At 43.7% G+C, this 14,444-nt stretch overlaps 2 protein-coding genes across 4 annotated transcripts in view; one reads left to right on the top strand and one right to left on the bottom strand.

Annotated features, from left to right (window-relative positions):
• The window catches only part of bcl6aa (BCL6A transcription repressor a), a 61,101-nt gene that overhangs the window by 4,036 nt on the left and 42,621 nt on the right, over positions 1-14,444 (bottom strand). The window contains exons 1-8 of one of the 2 annotated variants that reach the window (XM_061888690.1): positions 10,911-11,037; positions 8,975-9,146; positions 8,681-8,902; positions 7,658-8,608; positions 7,199-7,362; positions 6,952-7,119; positions 6,748-6,878; positions 784-921 (exon numbers count right to left, since the gene is read on the bottom strand). In XM_061888690.1, coding sequence (XP_061744674.1) covers positions 784-921; positions 6,748-6,878; positions 6,952-7,119; positions 7,199-7,362; positions 7,658-8,608; positions 8,681-8,902; positions 8,975-9,146; positions 10,911-10,941 — 1,977 coding nt within the window. In that variant the 5' untranslated portion in view covers positions 10,942-11,037. Of the gene's footprint in view, positions 1-783; positions 922-6,747; positions 6,879-6,951; positions 7,120-7,198; positions 7,363-7,657; positions 8,609-8,680; positions 8,903-8,974; positions 9,147-10,910; positions 11,038-14,444 lie in introns of those variants that run through there. The other variant, XM_061888689.1, reaches the window with a different exon arrangement.
• The window catches only part of lpp (LIM domain containing preferred translocation partner in lipoma), a 515,529-nt gene continuing 512,385 nt past the window's right edge, over positions 11,301-14,444 (top strand). For both annotated transcript variants that reach the window (XM_061888695.1, XM_061888697.1), the window contains exon 1: positions 11,301-11,394. The gene's annotated coding sequence lies outside the window, so the exon portion shown is untranslated. The remainder of the gene's footprint in view (positions 11,395-14,444) is intronic.

The following is a 14,444-nucleotide window of genomic DNA, read 5'->3' as shown; positions in this document are numbered from 1 at the left end:
TTAAAGAAATTCAAAAGACTTTGAAATAAGATTTAAATTGGATTCTACAGATTTTCTACATTTGCCAGAATCATTTTTTTTAATTTTAATCACAAGTTTGAAGAAATATTTCACAAATATTCTTTGTCGAAAAAACAGAAGCTAAAATGAAGAATCAAATTAAAATGTATTTATTATTCTTTACAATAAAAAAAATAAATTACTTGAACATTGATTTAAATTGTCAGGAAAGATGAGGATGGAATTTAAAAGGTATATGTGTTTAAAAATCCTAAAATCATTTTTAAGGTCGTATTTTTTTCTCTAAAATTGTCTTTCTGAAAGTTACAAGAAGCAAAGTAAAAAAATTAATGAATTTATTTAAACAAGTGAAGACCAAGTCTTTAAAATGTGTTCTTGGATTTTCAAATTCTATTTGAGTTTTGTCTCTCTTAGAATTAAAAATGTCCAGCAAAGCGAGACCAGCTTGCTAGTAAATAAATACAATTTAAAAAATAGAGGCAGCTCACTGGTAAGTGCTGCTATTTGAGCTATTTTTAGAACAGGCAGTGGGCGACTCATCTGGTCCTTACGGGCGACCTGGTGCCCACGGGCACCGTCTTGGTGACCCCTGATGTAGAGAGTGTGGGCAACTCCCTTTCAGAGTTGGTCGCCCTGTAGTCACGTGAGGGGCTTTTGTCTGATTATTTAAGAGATTATCTGAAGTGCCCCCAACTCTAAAAAACAGAGTTGTCCATACTCTTTATTCAGGAGTCTGGGGTGACGGCGGTGGTAGTGACCTACATGGTAGGGCTTCTCGCCCGTGTGGATGCGCAGGTGGCTCTTCAGCGTCTGCAGGTGACGGAAGCGCGTACCGCAGATCTCACAAGGGTATGGCTTCTCGCCCGTGTGGATCAGGACGTGGGCGCGCAGATGGGCAACCTGCCAACAAACGTCAAGTTAGCAAACTCTAAAACGGTCCCATTTATTGGGCACGGTACCATATTTCCTCACGTTTGTTTAAACGGGAAATTCTGAGTATTTGTCGGTTTTTGACCCAAAGCCCAGTGAGTGTTCCACTGGGGTATGGTCGGTCGCTTTAACGCAATCCTTCCGCGATTCCTGCCTCTGATACTCCTATGATAGACTTTGGTCCCGTCAATCAATCAATCCGTGTCTATGCGGTTTACTACTCAGTGGCCTAATGTTTAAAGCAGTGGATCTCTTAAAGCTGCAAGCAGCGTTGGTCGGGTCCGCCTTTGGCTGCTGCCCCCGAGACCCACGGCCGGATAAGCGGTAGAAGACGCCTTGGAGCCACTATTTTGAGAATCTAATGCATTGTGAAAGTAATGCAGTTGTTGTATTGAAGTGAAAATATCAAACTTCCTGTTGATTTTTGCTAAAGTATGTTAATTATTAAAATGTAGGTCTAAGTGAGACCTACATAGTGTTTTTTGTTTCATGTCTCTCTGACATTCCCACCGGAAGTTACAAGCAGTTTTGTCTGTTTTCTTCCTAGGAGCAGTTTGTCCGTGTTGTATTCCTAGGGGGGCGGTAGAGCGCAATTTTGAGGTTTGAGGTTAGGTTTTTTTCATCAGATCGCAATTTTTGCCAGACCTGATGTGTGTGTCAAGTTTGGTGAGTTTAGAAGCATTTTAAGGGGGTCAAATAACAGCTCAAAGAGGCAAAAATGACATTTTTTAGGTAGACTTTGCACAGCGGTTCTTTGAAGGCGCGTAAAATCAAAACCTGAGAACTTATCAAAACTCTGTTCTATACTTTTAATCAGATGGGTTCAATCTCTCTCCTGTGCGAGTTTGAAGCCAAAACAACAAACGCACTCAGAGGAGATAATGTTTGAAGAAAGGTGACCGGTTTTTACAAAACTTTTGTTTTGAAGGGGGGATTGCAAACTTCCTGTTGATTTTTGTTGGGGGTTGTCAATCTATGAAATGTAGGTCTAAGCGGGACCTACATAGAGGTTTTTGTTTCATGTCCTTCCGACATTCTTACCGGAAGTTACAAGCAGTTTTGTCTGTGTTTTCTTCCTAGGAGCAGTTTTTTCAGTGTTTTATTCAAAAATAGCGCTAGAGCGCAATTTTGAGTTTTGGGGTTTGTTTTTTTCATTAGATCGCAATATTCGCCGGTCCTGATGTGTGCGCCAAGTTTGGTGACTTTTGAAGCATTTTAAAGGGGTCAAATTACAGCGCAAAGAGGCAAAAATTGCATTTTTTGCGAAAATTTTATTTTGAAGGGGTTTTTGCCAACTTCCTGTAGATTTCTGCTGAAAGAAGTGAGTGTATGAAAATTGGGTCTAAGTCAGACCTACATAGGAGTTTTTGTTTCATGTCGCTATGACATTCCTAACAGAAGTTACATGCAGTTTTGTCTGTAATTTTTTCCTAGGTGGCGCTAGAGCGCAATTTTCATTTTGGGGGATTGGTTGCTTAATATGTAGGGAAGGTTTGCTATACAGACATGTGTGTCAAATTTGGTGAGTTTTGAAGCATGATAAGGGGGTCAAATTACAGCGCGTAGGTGCGGAATAATAATAAAACACTTGTTGGAGGTACCTAACCCCACCAGTTTTTAATATGCGCATTCACCGAACCCCTTTATAGTGAAAAATAAGATGTTTTTTTCCTCAAATTCAAGACAAAGTTATGTTGTTTTTTTTTACTGGTGCACAAAATGAACCATGCATGAACATAGTCTTGTTCCAAGAACAAAACCAACACAGTGCCTGCGAAACCGATGGAGAATTAGAGGGAACTTTGTTTGGGGGTATGCATAATACGGCGGAAGGAAGAAGTTTTTATTCACACGACGACTTGGGTGTGTCTTGACCTCCGCCGAGCCCCTGAGGCTGACTGACCGGACACCTATGGTTCAATCGAACCCCCGGTTAAGAACCCATGGGCTAGAGCAGGGGTCGGGAACCTATGGCTCGCGAGCCAGGTGTGGGTGGCACTGGGGGAAGGTGTGTAAAGTGTCTTGCCCAAGGACACAACGGCAGTGACTAGAATGGCGGAAGTGGGAATCGAACATGGAACCTTCAGGTTGCTAACACGGCCACTCTCCTAACCGAGCTATGCCGAGTAACCGTGTAATACTCTTCCATATCAGTAGGTGGGAGTCGGTAGCTAATTGCTTTGTAGATGTGGGAAACAGCGGGAGGCAGGGTGCAGGTAAAAAGGGGTCTAATGCTTAAACAAGGGGTAGGGAACCTATGGATCGTCACAAATGTTTTACTCTTGTCAAATTACATGTTTTTGTTTTATGTCTTCAATATTTTAGAGGGTGTGAGTTTTCCTTGCCCTTATGTGGGCCTACCGAGGATGTCGTAGTGGTTTGTGTTGTGGTTTGTGCAGCCCTTTGAGACACTAGTGATTTAGGGCTATATAAGTAAACATTGATTGATTGATTGATTGATCTAGAACCAGATGACTGCATCTGGCTCCCAGATAAATCTCAGCTGACATTGCTTAACACGATAAGTAATGAATAATTACGCTGGAAATAACCGTGTTAAAAATAACGTTCAAATAATAAAACAATGCGTTTTATTCCATCCATCCTTTTTCAACCGCACCTGTTCAAGGTTGCGGGTGGCTCAACCAACCCCAGCTGTCCTTTGGGGTACAGCAGGGTCACGTTGATGGAAAGAAGTATTTTATTTATAATTGGTTAGCTTCAGAATAACAATGTTATTAAAAAGAATAAGAGACTTATTATACTCTAAAAATGTTTGTTTTACTTCAAAATGCACGCATTGTATTAAATGTTAGAAAAAATATTATATGGCTCTTACGGAAATACATTTTGCAATATTTGGATTTCATGGCTCTCTAAGACAAAAAGGTTCCCGACCCCTGGGTTAGAGTGCCCGCCCTGAGATCGGTAGGTTGGGAGTTTAAACCCCGACCAAATCAGAAGAAAATAATATAAAAATGGGACCTATTTCCTCCCTGCTTGGCGCTCTTCTTCAAGGGTTGGAATTGGGGGTTAAATCACCACAAATGATTCCCTCACCCGGAAAAGGGTGGAGTGCCATCTCCGGGTTGGGGAGGAGGCCCTGCCCCAAATGGAGGAGTTCAAGTACCTAGGAGTCTTGTTCACGAGTGGGGGAAGAGTGGATGGTGGGATGGACAGGCGGATCGGTGCAGCGTCTTCAGTTGTATCGATCCGTTGTGGTGAAGAAGGAGCTGAGCCGGAAGGCAAAGCTCTCAATTTACCGGTCGATCTACGTTCCCATCCTCACCTATGGTCATGAGCTTTGGGTCATGACCGAAAGGATAAGATCACGGGTACAAGCGGCCCAAATGAGTTTCCTCCGCTCTCCCTTAGAGATAGGGTGAGAAGCTCTGCCATCCGGGAGGAACTCAAAGTAAAGCCGCTGCTCCTCCACATGGAGAGGAGCCAGATGAGGTGGTTCGGGCATCTGGTCAGGATGCCACCCGAACGCCTCCCTAGGGAGGTGTTTAGGGCACGTCCAGCCGGTAGGAGGCCACGGGGAAGACTGTGTCTCCCGGCTGGCCTGGGAACGCCTCGGGATCCCTCCGGGAAGAGCGAGACGAAGTGGCTGGGGAGAGGGAAGTCTAGGCTTCCCTGCTTAGGCTGCTGCCCCCGCGACCCGACCTCGGATAAGCGGAAGATGATGGATGGATGGATGGCACCGCTGCGGCCCACTGTTCCCCTTACCTCCCAGGGGGTGAACAAGGGGATGGGTCAAATGCAGAGGACAAATTTCGCCACACCTAATGTGTGTGTGACAATCATTGCTACTTTAACTTATTAAGGGTCGCAAACCGGAAAAAATGTGGAAAGTTGTCCGTTTTTACAGGCAGTGTAAGAGGATACTATCAGGCAGTGAAAATCAGTTCATCTCCAGTCGTCTCTGCGACCATCGTCTCTGGTATGTCTCCCAACAACCTTAGGTCTGAAAGGTCAGTAAGTCTTAGAACGTACTCTCACTAATAGCTCGGTTGGTAGAGTGGCCGTGGCAGCAACTTGAGGGTTCCCGCTTCCGCCATCCTAATCACTGCCGTTGTGTCCGTGGGCAAGACACTTTACCCAGTTACCCACAGTGCCACCTACTCTGGTTTAAATGTAACTTAGATATTGGGTGTCACTATGTAAAGCGCTTTGAGTCACTAGAGCAGGGGTAGGGAACCTGTGGCTCTTTTGATTACTACATATGGTTGTCAGATAATTACATTTATATAGCGCTTTTCTCTAGTGACTCAAAGCGCTTTACAAAGTGACACCCAATATCTAACCAGTGTGGGTGGCACTGGGGGAAGGTGTGTAAAGTGTTTTGCCCAAGGACACAACGGCAGTGACTAGAATGGCGGAAGCGGGAATCGAACCTGGAACCCTCAGGTTGCTAACACGGCCACTCTCCTAACCGAGCTATGCCGGGTAACCGTGTAATACTCTTCCATATCAGTAGGTGGCAGTCGGTAGCTAATTGCTTTGTAGCTGTGGGAAACAGCGGGAGGCAGGGTGCAGGTAAAAAGGGGTCTAATGCTTAAACAAGGGGTAGGGAACCTGTGGCTCTTTTGATGACTACATATGGCTCTCAGATAATTACATTTATATAGCGCTTTTCTCTAGTGACTCAAAGCGCTTTACAAAGTGACACCCAATATCTAAGTTACATTTAAACCAGTGTGGGTGGCACTGGGGGAAGGTGTGTAAAGTGTCTTGCCCAAGGACACAACGGCAGTGACTAGAATGGCGGAAGTGGGAATCGAACCTGGAACCCTCAGGTTGCTAACACGGCCACTCTCCTAACCGTGTAATACTCTTCCATATCAGTAGGTGGCAGTCGGTAGCTAATTACTTTGTAGATGTGGGAAACAGCGGGAGGCAGGGTGCAGGTAAAAAGGGGTCTAATGCTTAAACAAGGGGTAGGGAACCTATGGCTCTAGAGCCAGATGTGGCTCTTTTGATGACTACGTATGGCTCTCAGATAATTACATTTATATAGCGCTTTTCTCTAGTGACTCAAAGCGCTTCACAAAGTGAAACCCAATATCTAAGTTACTTTTAAACCAGTGTGGGTGGCACTGGGGGAAGGTGTGTAAAGTGTCTTGCCCAAGGACACAACGGCAGAATGGCGGAAGCGGGAATCGAACCTGGAACCCTCAGGTTGCTAACACGGCCACTCTCCTAACCGAGCTATGCCGGGTAACCGTGTAATACTCTTCCATATCAGTAGGTGGCAGTCGGTAGCTAATTGCTTTGTAGATGTGGGAAACAGCGGGAGGCAGGGTGCAGGTAAAAAGGGGTCTAATGCTTAAACAAGGGGTAGGGAACCTATGGCTCTCAGATAAATCTTAGCTGACATTGCTTAACACGATAAGCGATGAATAATTCCGCTGGTAATCACAGTTTCAAAAATAACGTTCAAATCATAAAACTTCTCATGCATTTTAATCCAACCATCCGTTTTCTACCGCACCTGTTTCACGATGTCGCATTAATGGTAAGAAGTATTATATGTATTATTGGTTAACTTTTAGAATAACAATGTTGTTAAAAAGAATAAGAGACTTATTATACTCTACAAATGTTGGTCATACTTAAAAATGCACTAATTTAGTTGTATTCAGTGTTGAAAAATGTTATATGGCTCTTATGGAAATACATTTTGAAATATTTGGCTTTCATGGCTCTCTCAGCCAAAAAGGTTCCCGACCCCTGCACTAGAGAAAAGGCGCTATATAAACGTAATTCACTTCACACACAATTGTCAAGGCTCACCTGTACGAAGCGAGCCCCGCACGTCTCACATTTGTATGGCTTTTCTCCTGAGTGGATGCGAGTGTGAGTCTTGAGGTTGGCCGGTCTGTTGAACTGAGCACCACATATGTTGCAGCGGTACGGTTTCTCTCCTGGAAACACGACAGCTGGTGAGCAAAGACATGTAAGAGGTGCTGGGGTTGGCGCCCGTGGGATCTGGCGTACCGGTGTGGACGGTCTTGTGGCTGGCGAGGTTGCCCTTGTAGCGGAAGGCGGCCTGGCAGCGGTCGCACTTGTACGGCTTGTCGCTGTGGACTTGGAGCGTGTGCTGCTTCAGCGCTTCCTCTTCGGCGAACTTGGAGTCGCATTCGTTGCAGAAGAAAGTGCCGTTTTCTGTCGGGGGAGAAAACGCACACAGATTACGCGCCATACGTGCCAGAATGAGGCCACGTCTCTCCATTTGACGACTCACCGCAGCTGGAGTCCGAGTATTCAGAATGGAGTTCGGCGATGTCTTCGGAGAGTCGCGACCTGGACGGGCAGACTTCCGAGTGTTGCGGCGATTGAGAGCCGCAGGACGAGCAGTTGAGTCGGTTCAAGTAGCGCGACGGGTGACCCTCCGCGTGACCCAGTGCACTTCAGACAAAAACACATACATCATGATGAACTTCATCCACAGATAATCAACATTCTGGAATCCAAGCAGGGAATTCCTAGACTTGTCCCCATCCCACTTCTGGCAATTCCACCAAGGGGAAACTAAAGGACTCACCTGTGAGTACCAATTCCTCTAGCATTCTTTTTCCCTAGAGGCTTCCTACTTGCTAACTTTAGGTTTTACAAAAAAATATTTGTCCGGATTGTCAAAAAAAGCCACAAAGTTTTTTCAAAAACTCCCTATTAAGATTTGAAACCGTGGATCATTGCTTACCTGCTGATGATGTTGTTCAGCCGGCTGGTCTGCGGAACAGGATGATCTGCAACGTTCTTTCTTATGGCGAGTGACTCGAGATTCTCAGAGTCCCCGGGGTGCAGGTACGACTGCAGGCCGAGGCGCTGAGGCGAGCACAAGCCGGGGTCCCGCAGGCTGGCCTCTTCCTCTTTGGCACTCTGGTTCAGCACGATGAACTTGTACTTTTTCCAGTTGCGAGATTTAGGGTCCTGATTACCCGGCAGAACCTGCGCGCCGGAGGCCGCCTGCAAGAGGCCGGCGTTCTTGCTGCTACTGGACTCTGTCGGGGAGTTGGGCTGGCAGTCCGATTTAAGTGGGCTTTGCGGGCTACTCATGAGGCTCTTGCGTCCGGCAGAGGAGATTCCCAGCGGGTAGTGATGATGCACCAGTTCCCCCTCAGATGGCGGAGCGTGGTCTTTGTCTTTGTGGTGCTCCAGGGTCAACACGGGGAAGACACGCTTCCTTGCACTGAGGCCGACAGGAAGGCCAATGCCCTCGTGGCTTTCTTTCCTCACCTCTTCGTCTCGCCCCACCTCCCTGGGAGCAAAGTTAGTACCGTGAAGGATGCCGGAGGACGCAGAGGAGCCGACCGCTCTGGCGTACTCGGCCCTGCTGATGGAGGCGCCATCGAGAGGGTGCTTGTGGTGTATCCCGCTCCGTGAGAGGTCAGCGAATGGGTTTTTTGCATCAGTCAGCTTACAGAGAGGGAAAGGGAATCCTGGCATGGGGAACTGCCCGTAGAGATTGTAGTTGCTGGGCGTGCTGACTCCGTTGAGCATGTTAGTGCCGTAGTGTCGCGCATCCCTGAACGGAGCCATGCGGCTGTGCAACGTCTCAACCATTTCATGAGGGCGGTACGCGTGGACGTCCGGAGACAAAACTAGAGGACTGACCAAGAACTCATCTCTGGGAAGCTTTGCAGTGGGATCACTGCAGGACAAGAGACAACATTCAGCACCAATGTGGTAAAATGTGATCTCTTTAGACATTAACTAGACTAACCTGGATTTGATGAATCTATGACAGGTGTCTACCACATGGTCCATCTGCAGGTAGATGGCAGTGTTCATGATGGCCACGATCAGACTCTCTTTGAGTGTCAGACGGGACGTGTACATGAATTCTAGCAGGATAGCGAAGCCTTCCGGGTCCACCTTAGGGTCCAGACTGATGGCGTTAAGGTTGCACTTGTGCGAGTCGGTGAAGATGGTGTAGAACAGCCCACTGCGGACGCGACAAAACAGTTAGACATCCGCCGGGACTCAAGACGAGACCGCCGGGGCGAGGAGCACACACCTGCAAGCCATGAGCACCGTCTTGTGCGCGCGGAACTGCTGCCGGTTGACCAGGATGGTGACGTCGGTGAGAATGTCCCGACTGCGCAGGCGGTTCAGGTTGAGCAGAACGTCGCTGGCGTGGCGCGTGAACTGTATGCAGCTGTCCGCCGCGCACGACATCTTGCAGAGTTCTGCAAACACGCTTCAAGGTTACACACCAGCCATCCATCCATTTTCAACCACTTATTTCCTTTGGGTACACCCTGGACAAGTCGCCACCTCATCGCAGGGCCACAAAGTTACACACTTGACACGCAATTCTAGTGGATATCCTGACACTGGATTTAGGCTGGGGAGGAGAAGTTCACCAAGCGGCCACAAGAGGGCGCCATGTAGTTATCTAAAGGCTGTTTAGGCATTTATGTGAACACCCTTCTGACCCCCTCCACTTTCTCTTTGAGCCAAACGCAGCCTGACAGATGAGGACAACAAATTATTGAAATGAATTAAAAAGCAGAGAGCGAGCTTATTGGCCGGAGCGACAACGCGCGTGACAGAATTTTGCACACAATGATGTTTAAGTCATTTTGGAAACATTGCAAAAATAAATATACCACTTTTTTGTGCGAAATTTGACAACGCGTGGATTAAAAACATTCACCCATTTTCTACCGCTTATTCCCTCTGGGGTCGCCGGTGCCTATCTCAGCTACAATCGGGCGGAAGGCGGCGTACACCCCGGACAAGTCGCCACCTCATCGCAGGGCCAACACTGATAAACAACATTCACACTCAGGCCAATTTAGTGTTGCCAATCAACTTATCCCCAGGTGCATGTCTTTGGAGGTGGGAGGAAGCCGGAGTAGCGGGGAGGACATGCAAACTCCACACAGAAAGATCCAGAGCCCGGGATCGAACCGTGACTACTCAGGACCTCTGTATTGTCAGGCAGACGCACTAACCCCTCTTCCACCGTGAAGCTTGGATAAAAACATGCAGGATTTAAATGAAATTGATTTTTTTTTTCAATTATCGTAGCGGCGTTATTATTTTCTTATTACATTAGGCACACAACCATTATGTCAAATAAAGGAGAAACATACCGTATTTCCTCGAATTGCCGCAGGGTCAAACTTGCACCGCAAAATAATTAGCGCATACTTCGTATTACCGCCTGGTCAAACTCGTGACGTCACCAGTGACACTTCCCCTTGTCATCATTTTCAAAATAAAGGAGGCTGATTTTAACACCGGTAATTTGAAATCGCATAAAGGGAAGAAGATTAAGAGCTATTCAGTAGGATTTAAGGTCCAAGCTTACATCACACTCAATTTTTTTTACTGCATGCCTTTGGTAAGTGCCGGAGTGAGAAGAGGTTTTAAAATAATTAGCGCATGCTTACTTTTACCGTATGCCTCTGGTAAGTGCTGGAGTGAGAAGAGGCGGCAATTCAAGGAAATGCGGTATTTAGTTTTAGCACATTATTTATAGTCTTTATCATTTTCAACACATGAACTTTAAAAATGTACCGGTTTTTTTCATGCAAAACTGAACTCATTGCTACAAAAAATGCAGAAACATGCAGAACACTTTCAAGACTTTTTTTTTTTTATCCCCCAAAAAAGGCGCAAATTTACGCCACACCGCTAAAGACACATTATGAGAATATGAAGGCGCTAAAAAACGAGCAAAGTTGGTGCGACGGCAGCGCAGAACAGCAACCGTGCACGGCCACGCAGTCGCGGAGAACCCGGGCGGACCGCAGCCGGGGCGAGGCGCGGCGTGCGCGGGTGCTTTGCTGTCAGAGCCGACACTTCCCCCGGCCCCGGACGCGCCGCGCCTGCCGAGTCCCGCGCGGGCCAGCCCGGGCCAGAAAGCGCGCCGTCCCCCGTTACAATCACCGCACAACAACGCCGGCGCCAAAGTAGAATAAAAAAAATAAAAAAAAAGTCACCTGGTAGCGCTTTCCTAGAAACTTCTTGCATCACCACTTCTAAGAAGACCAGTTCTAAGAATCGCACCAGCTCAATTCTCGGAATTTGAGCCCGGGACCGCACCAACGTCTCCGGGCAAGGGAGAGGTCGCCTAACTCAACGCGTCACTTTCAACTCTTCCCCGTTGACATTTTTCACCGCTATCGTCCTTAAAACTCATTTTCACCCACACTTGACCATAAGATGTCTTTAAAAAGTGTATTTTACGTTAAAGTAACAAAACAATAAACATCGCACTAGCCCGAACACCCCCCCGGCATCTGCGCTTTTGGTTCAGTCCAAAGTCTGCTGACGTCACCGCGCCGAAGCCCCGCCTCCCCTCCGGAGCTTCTGCGAAATAGTTGTCACATAAGCGCAGGCAGAGCCTGAACGCACTCGGGCTGACGTCTTCATCTTAGCTTCGTTTCCTCCGCGCCTAACTGCACGCCGAGCCTGCGCCGCGGGGTTTGTGACCGACGACAACAACAACTAAAAAAATATATTGATATTTTTTTATTCAGTAATACCGCCTTATTGCATGTCCGTGAACGCATCATTGGTCTTCCAGCAGCAAAACTACCTTAAATATATTGCAGCTTTTTTTTTTTTACTTAATATTATTAATTCTTTATTTAAAGTCTCTTCATGCCTAACACTTATTTATTTTTTTACACTTTATTTTATTCTAAAGCCCGTTGCTCTATTTTTTTTTAATTGTATTTGAATAAATAATTAGAATAATCACATTTGTGCATTTTGCTTAATTGCAGTAAATGACTTGCATGCATGATGGCAACTATCTGTGAAAAAGACAATACTATTTTGACACAAATGCACGTTTTTAAACGTTTTACTTGTCCAGTTATCTAAGTCCTGTTGTGTTGTATTGTCACCTATTTTCTTCCCGCTCATCTTTGCGCTGGCATGTGCTTTTTTTCTGCGTTTATGCACCATTAAGGCCCTTATTTTTTGTGATTAATTGCACGTGTTACATTTTGCAGCCCTGTTTTTTTTTAATACTTGCACTAAAGACCATGTAACTGTTATAGTAAAAACTGCAGACTTTTTACACTTGCACTAAAGACCATGCAAAACTGGGATTGTAAAAACTGCACACTTTAACACTTGCACTAAATACTTTGCCATATTATTGTAAAAACTGCAGACTTTTTACACTTGCACTAAAGACCATGCAAAACTGTTATAATAAAAACTTCAGAATTTTACACTTCCACTAAAGACTATGCAAATGTTATTGTAATAACTTCAGAGTTTTACACTTGCACTATGCAACTATTATTGTAAAAACTGCAGACTTTAACACTTACACTAAAGACCATGCAACTGTTATTGTAAAAACTTCATATTTTTACACTTGCACTAAAAACCATGTAACTATTATTGTAAAAACTGCAGACTTTTAACACTTGCACTAAAGACCATGCAAAACTGTTATTGTAAAAACTGCACACCTTGTACACTTGAACTAAAGACCATAAAACTATTATTGTAAAAACTGCAGACTTTTTACACTTGAACTAAAGACCATGCAAAATGTTATTGTAAAAACTGCAGATTTTTACACTTGCACTAAAGACCATGTAACTATTATTGTAAAAACTGCAGACTTTTTACACATGCACTAAAGACCATGCAAAACTGTTATTGTAAAAACTGCACACCTTGTACACTTGAACTAAAGACCATGAAACTATTATTGTAAAAACTTCTGACTTTTACACTTGCACTAAAGACCATGCAACTGTTATAGTAAAAACTTCAGATTTTTAAACTTCCATTAAAGACTATGCAAATGTTATTGTAATAACTTCAGATTTTTACACTTGCACTATGCAACTATTATTGTAAAAACTGTAGACTTTAACACTTACACTAAAGACCATGCAACTGTTATTGTAAAAACTTCATATTTTTACACATGCACTAAAGACCATGCAAAACTGTTGTTGTAAAAACTGCAGACTTTTTACACTTGCACTAAAGACCATGCAAAACTGTTATTGTAAAAACTGCAGATTTTTACACTTGCACTAAAGACCATGCAAAACTGTTATAATAAAAACTTCAGATTTTTACACTTGCACTATGCAACTATTATTGTAAAAACTGCAGACTTTAACACTTACACTAAAGACCATGCAAAACTGTTATTGTAAAAACTGCACACCTTGTACACTTGAACTAAAAACCATGAAACTATTATTGTAAAAACTGCAGACATTTTACACTTGCACTAAAGACCATGAAACTATTATTGTAAAAACTGCAGACGTTTTACACTTGCACTAAAGACCATGCAACTGTTATAGTAAAAACTTCAGATTTTTACACTTCCATTAAAGACTATGCAAATGTTATTGTAATAACTTCAGATTTTTACACTTGCACTATGCAACTATTATTGTAAAAACTGCAGACTTTAACACTTACACTAAAGACCATGCAACTGTTATTGTAAAAACTTCATATTTTTACACATGCACTAAAGACCATGCAAAACTGTTGTTGTAAAAACTGCAGACCTTTTACACTTGAACTAAAGACCATGCAACTGTAATAGTAAAAACTGCAGACTTTTTACACTTGCACTAAAGACCATGCAAAATGTTATTGTAAAAACTGCAGATTTTTACACTTGCACTAAAGACCATGTAACTGTTATAGTAAAAACTTCAGACTTTTTACACTTGCATTAAAGACCATGCAACTGTTATAGTAAAAACTTCAGATTTTTACACTTGCACTAGAGGCCATGCAAAACTGTTATTGTAAAAACTGCAGACCTTGTACACTTGAACTAAAGACCATGCAAAATGTTATTGTAAAAACTGCAGATTTTTACACTTGCACTAAAGACCATGAAACTATTATTGTAAAAACTGCAGACTTTTTACACTTGCACTAAAGACCATGTAAAACTGTTATTGTAAAAACTGCACACCTTGTACACTTGAACTAAAGACCATGAAACTATTATTGTAAAAACTTCTGACTTTTACACTTGCACTAAAGACCATGCAACTGTTATAGTAAAAACTTCAGATTTTTACACTTCCATTAAAGACTATGCAAATGTTATTGTAATAACTTCAGATTTTTACACTTGCACTATGCAACTATTATTGTAAAAACTGCAGACTTTAACACTTGCACTAAAGACCATGCAACTGTTATTGTAAAAACGTCATATTTTTACACATGCACTAAAGACCATGCAAAACTGCAAAACTGTTGTTGTAAAAACTGCAGACCTTTTACACTTGAACTAAAGACCATGCAAAATGTTATTGTAAAAACTGCAGATTTTTACACTTCCACTAAAGAACATGCAACTATTATTGTAAAAACTTCAGACTTTTTACACTTGAACTAAAGACCATGCAAAATGTTATTGTAAAAACTGCAGATTTTTACACTTGGACTAAAGACCATGTAACTATTATTGTAAAAACTGCAGACTTTTTACACTTGCATTAAAGACCATGCAACTGTTA

This window comes from Nerophis ophidion, linkage group LG26 (genome assembly GCF_033978795.1).
Source record: "Nerophis ophidion isolate RoL-2023_Sa linkage group LG26, RoL_Noph_v1.0, whole genome shotgun sequence".
NCBI classification, from domain to species: domain Eukaryota; kingdom Metazoa; phylum Chordata; class Actinopteri; order Syngnathiformes; family Syngnathidae; genus Nerophis; species Nerophis ophidion.
The sequence above is the reverse complement of the archived record's forward strand: the minus strand, read 5'-3'. Positions and strand labels throughout refer to the sequence as shown.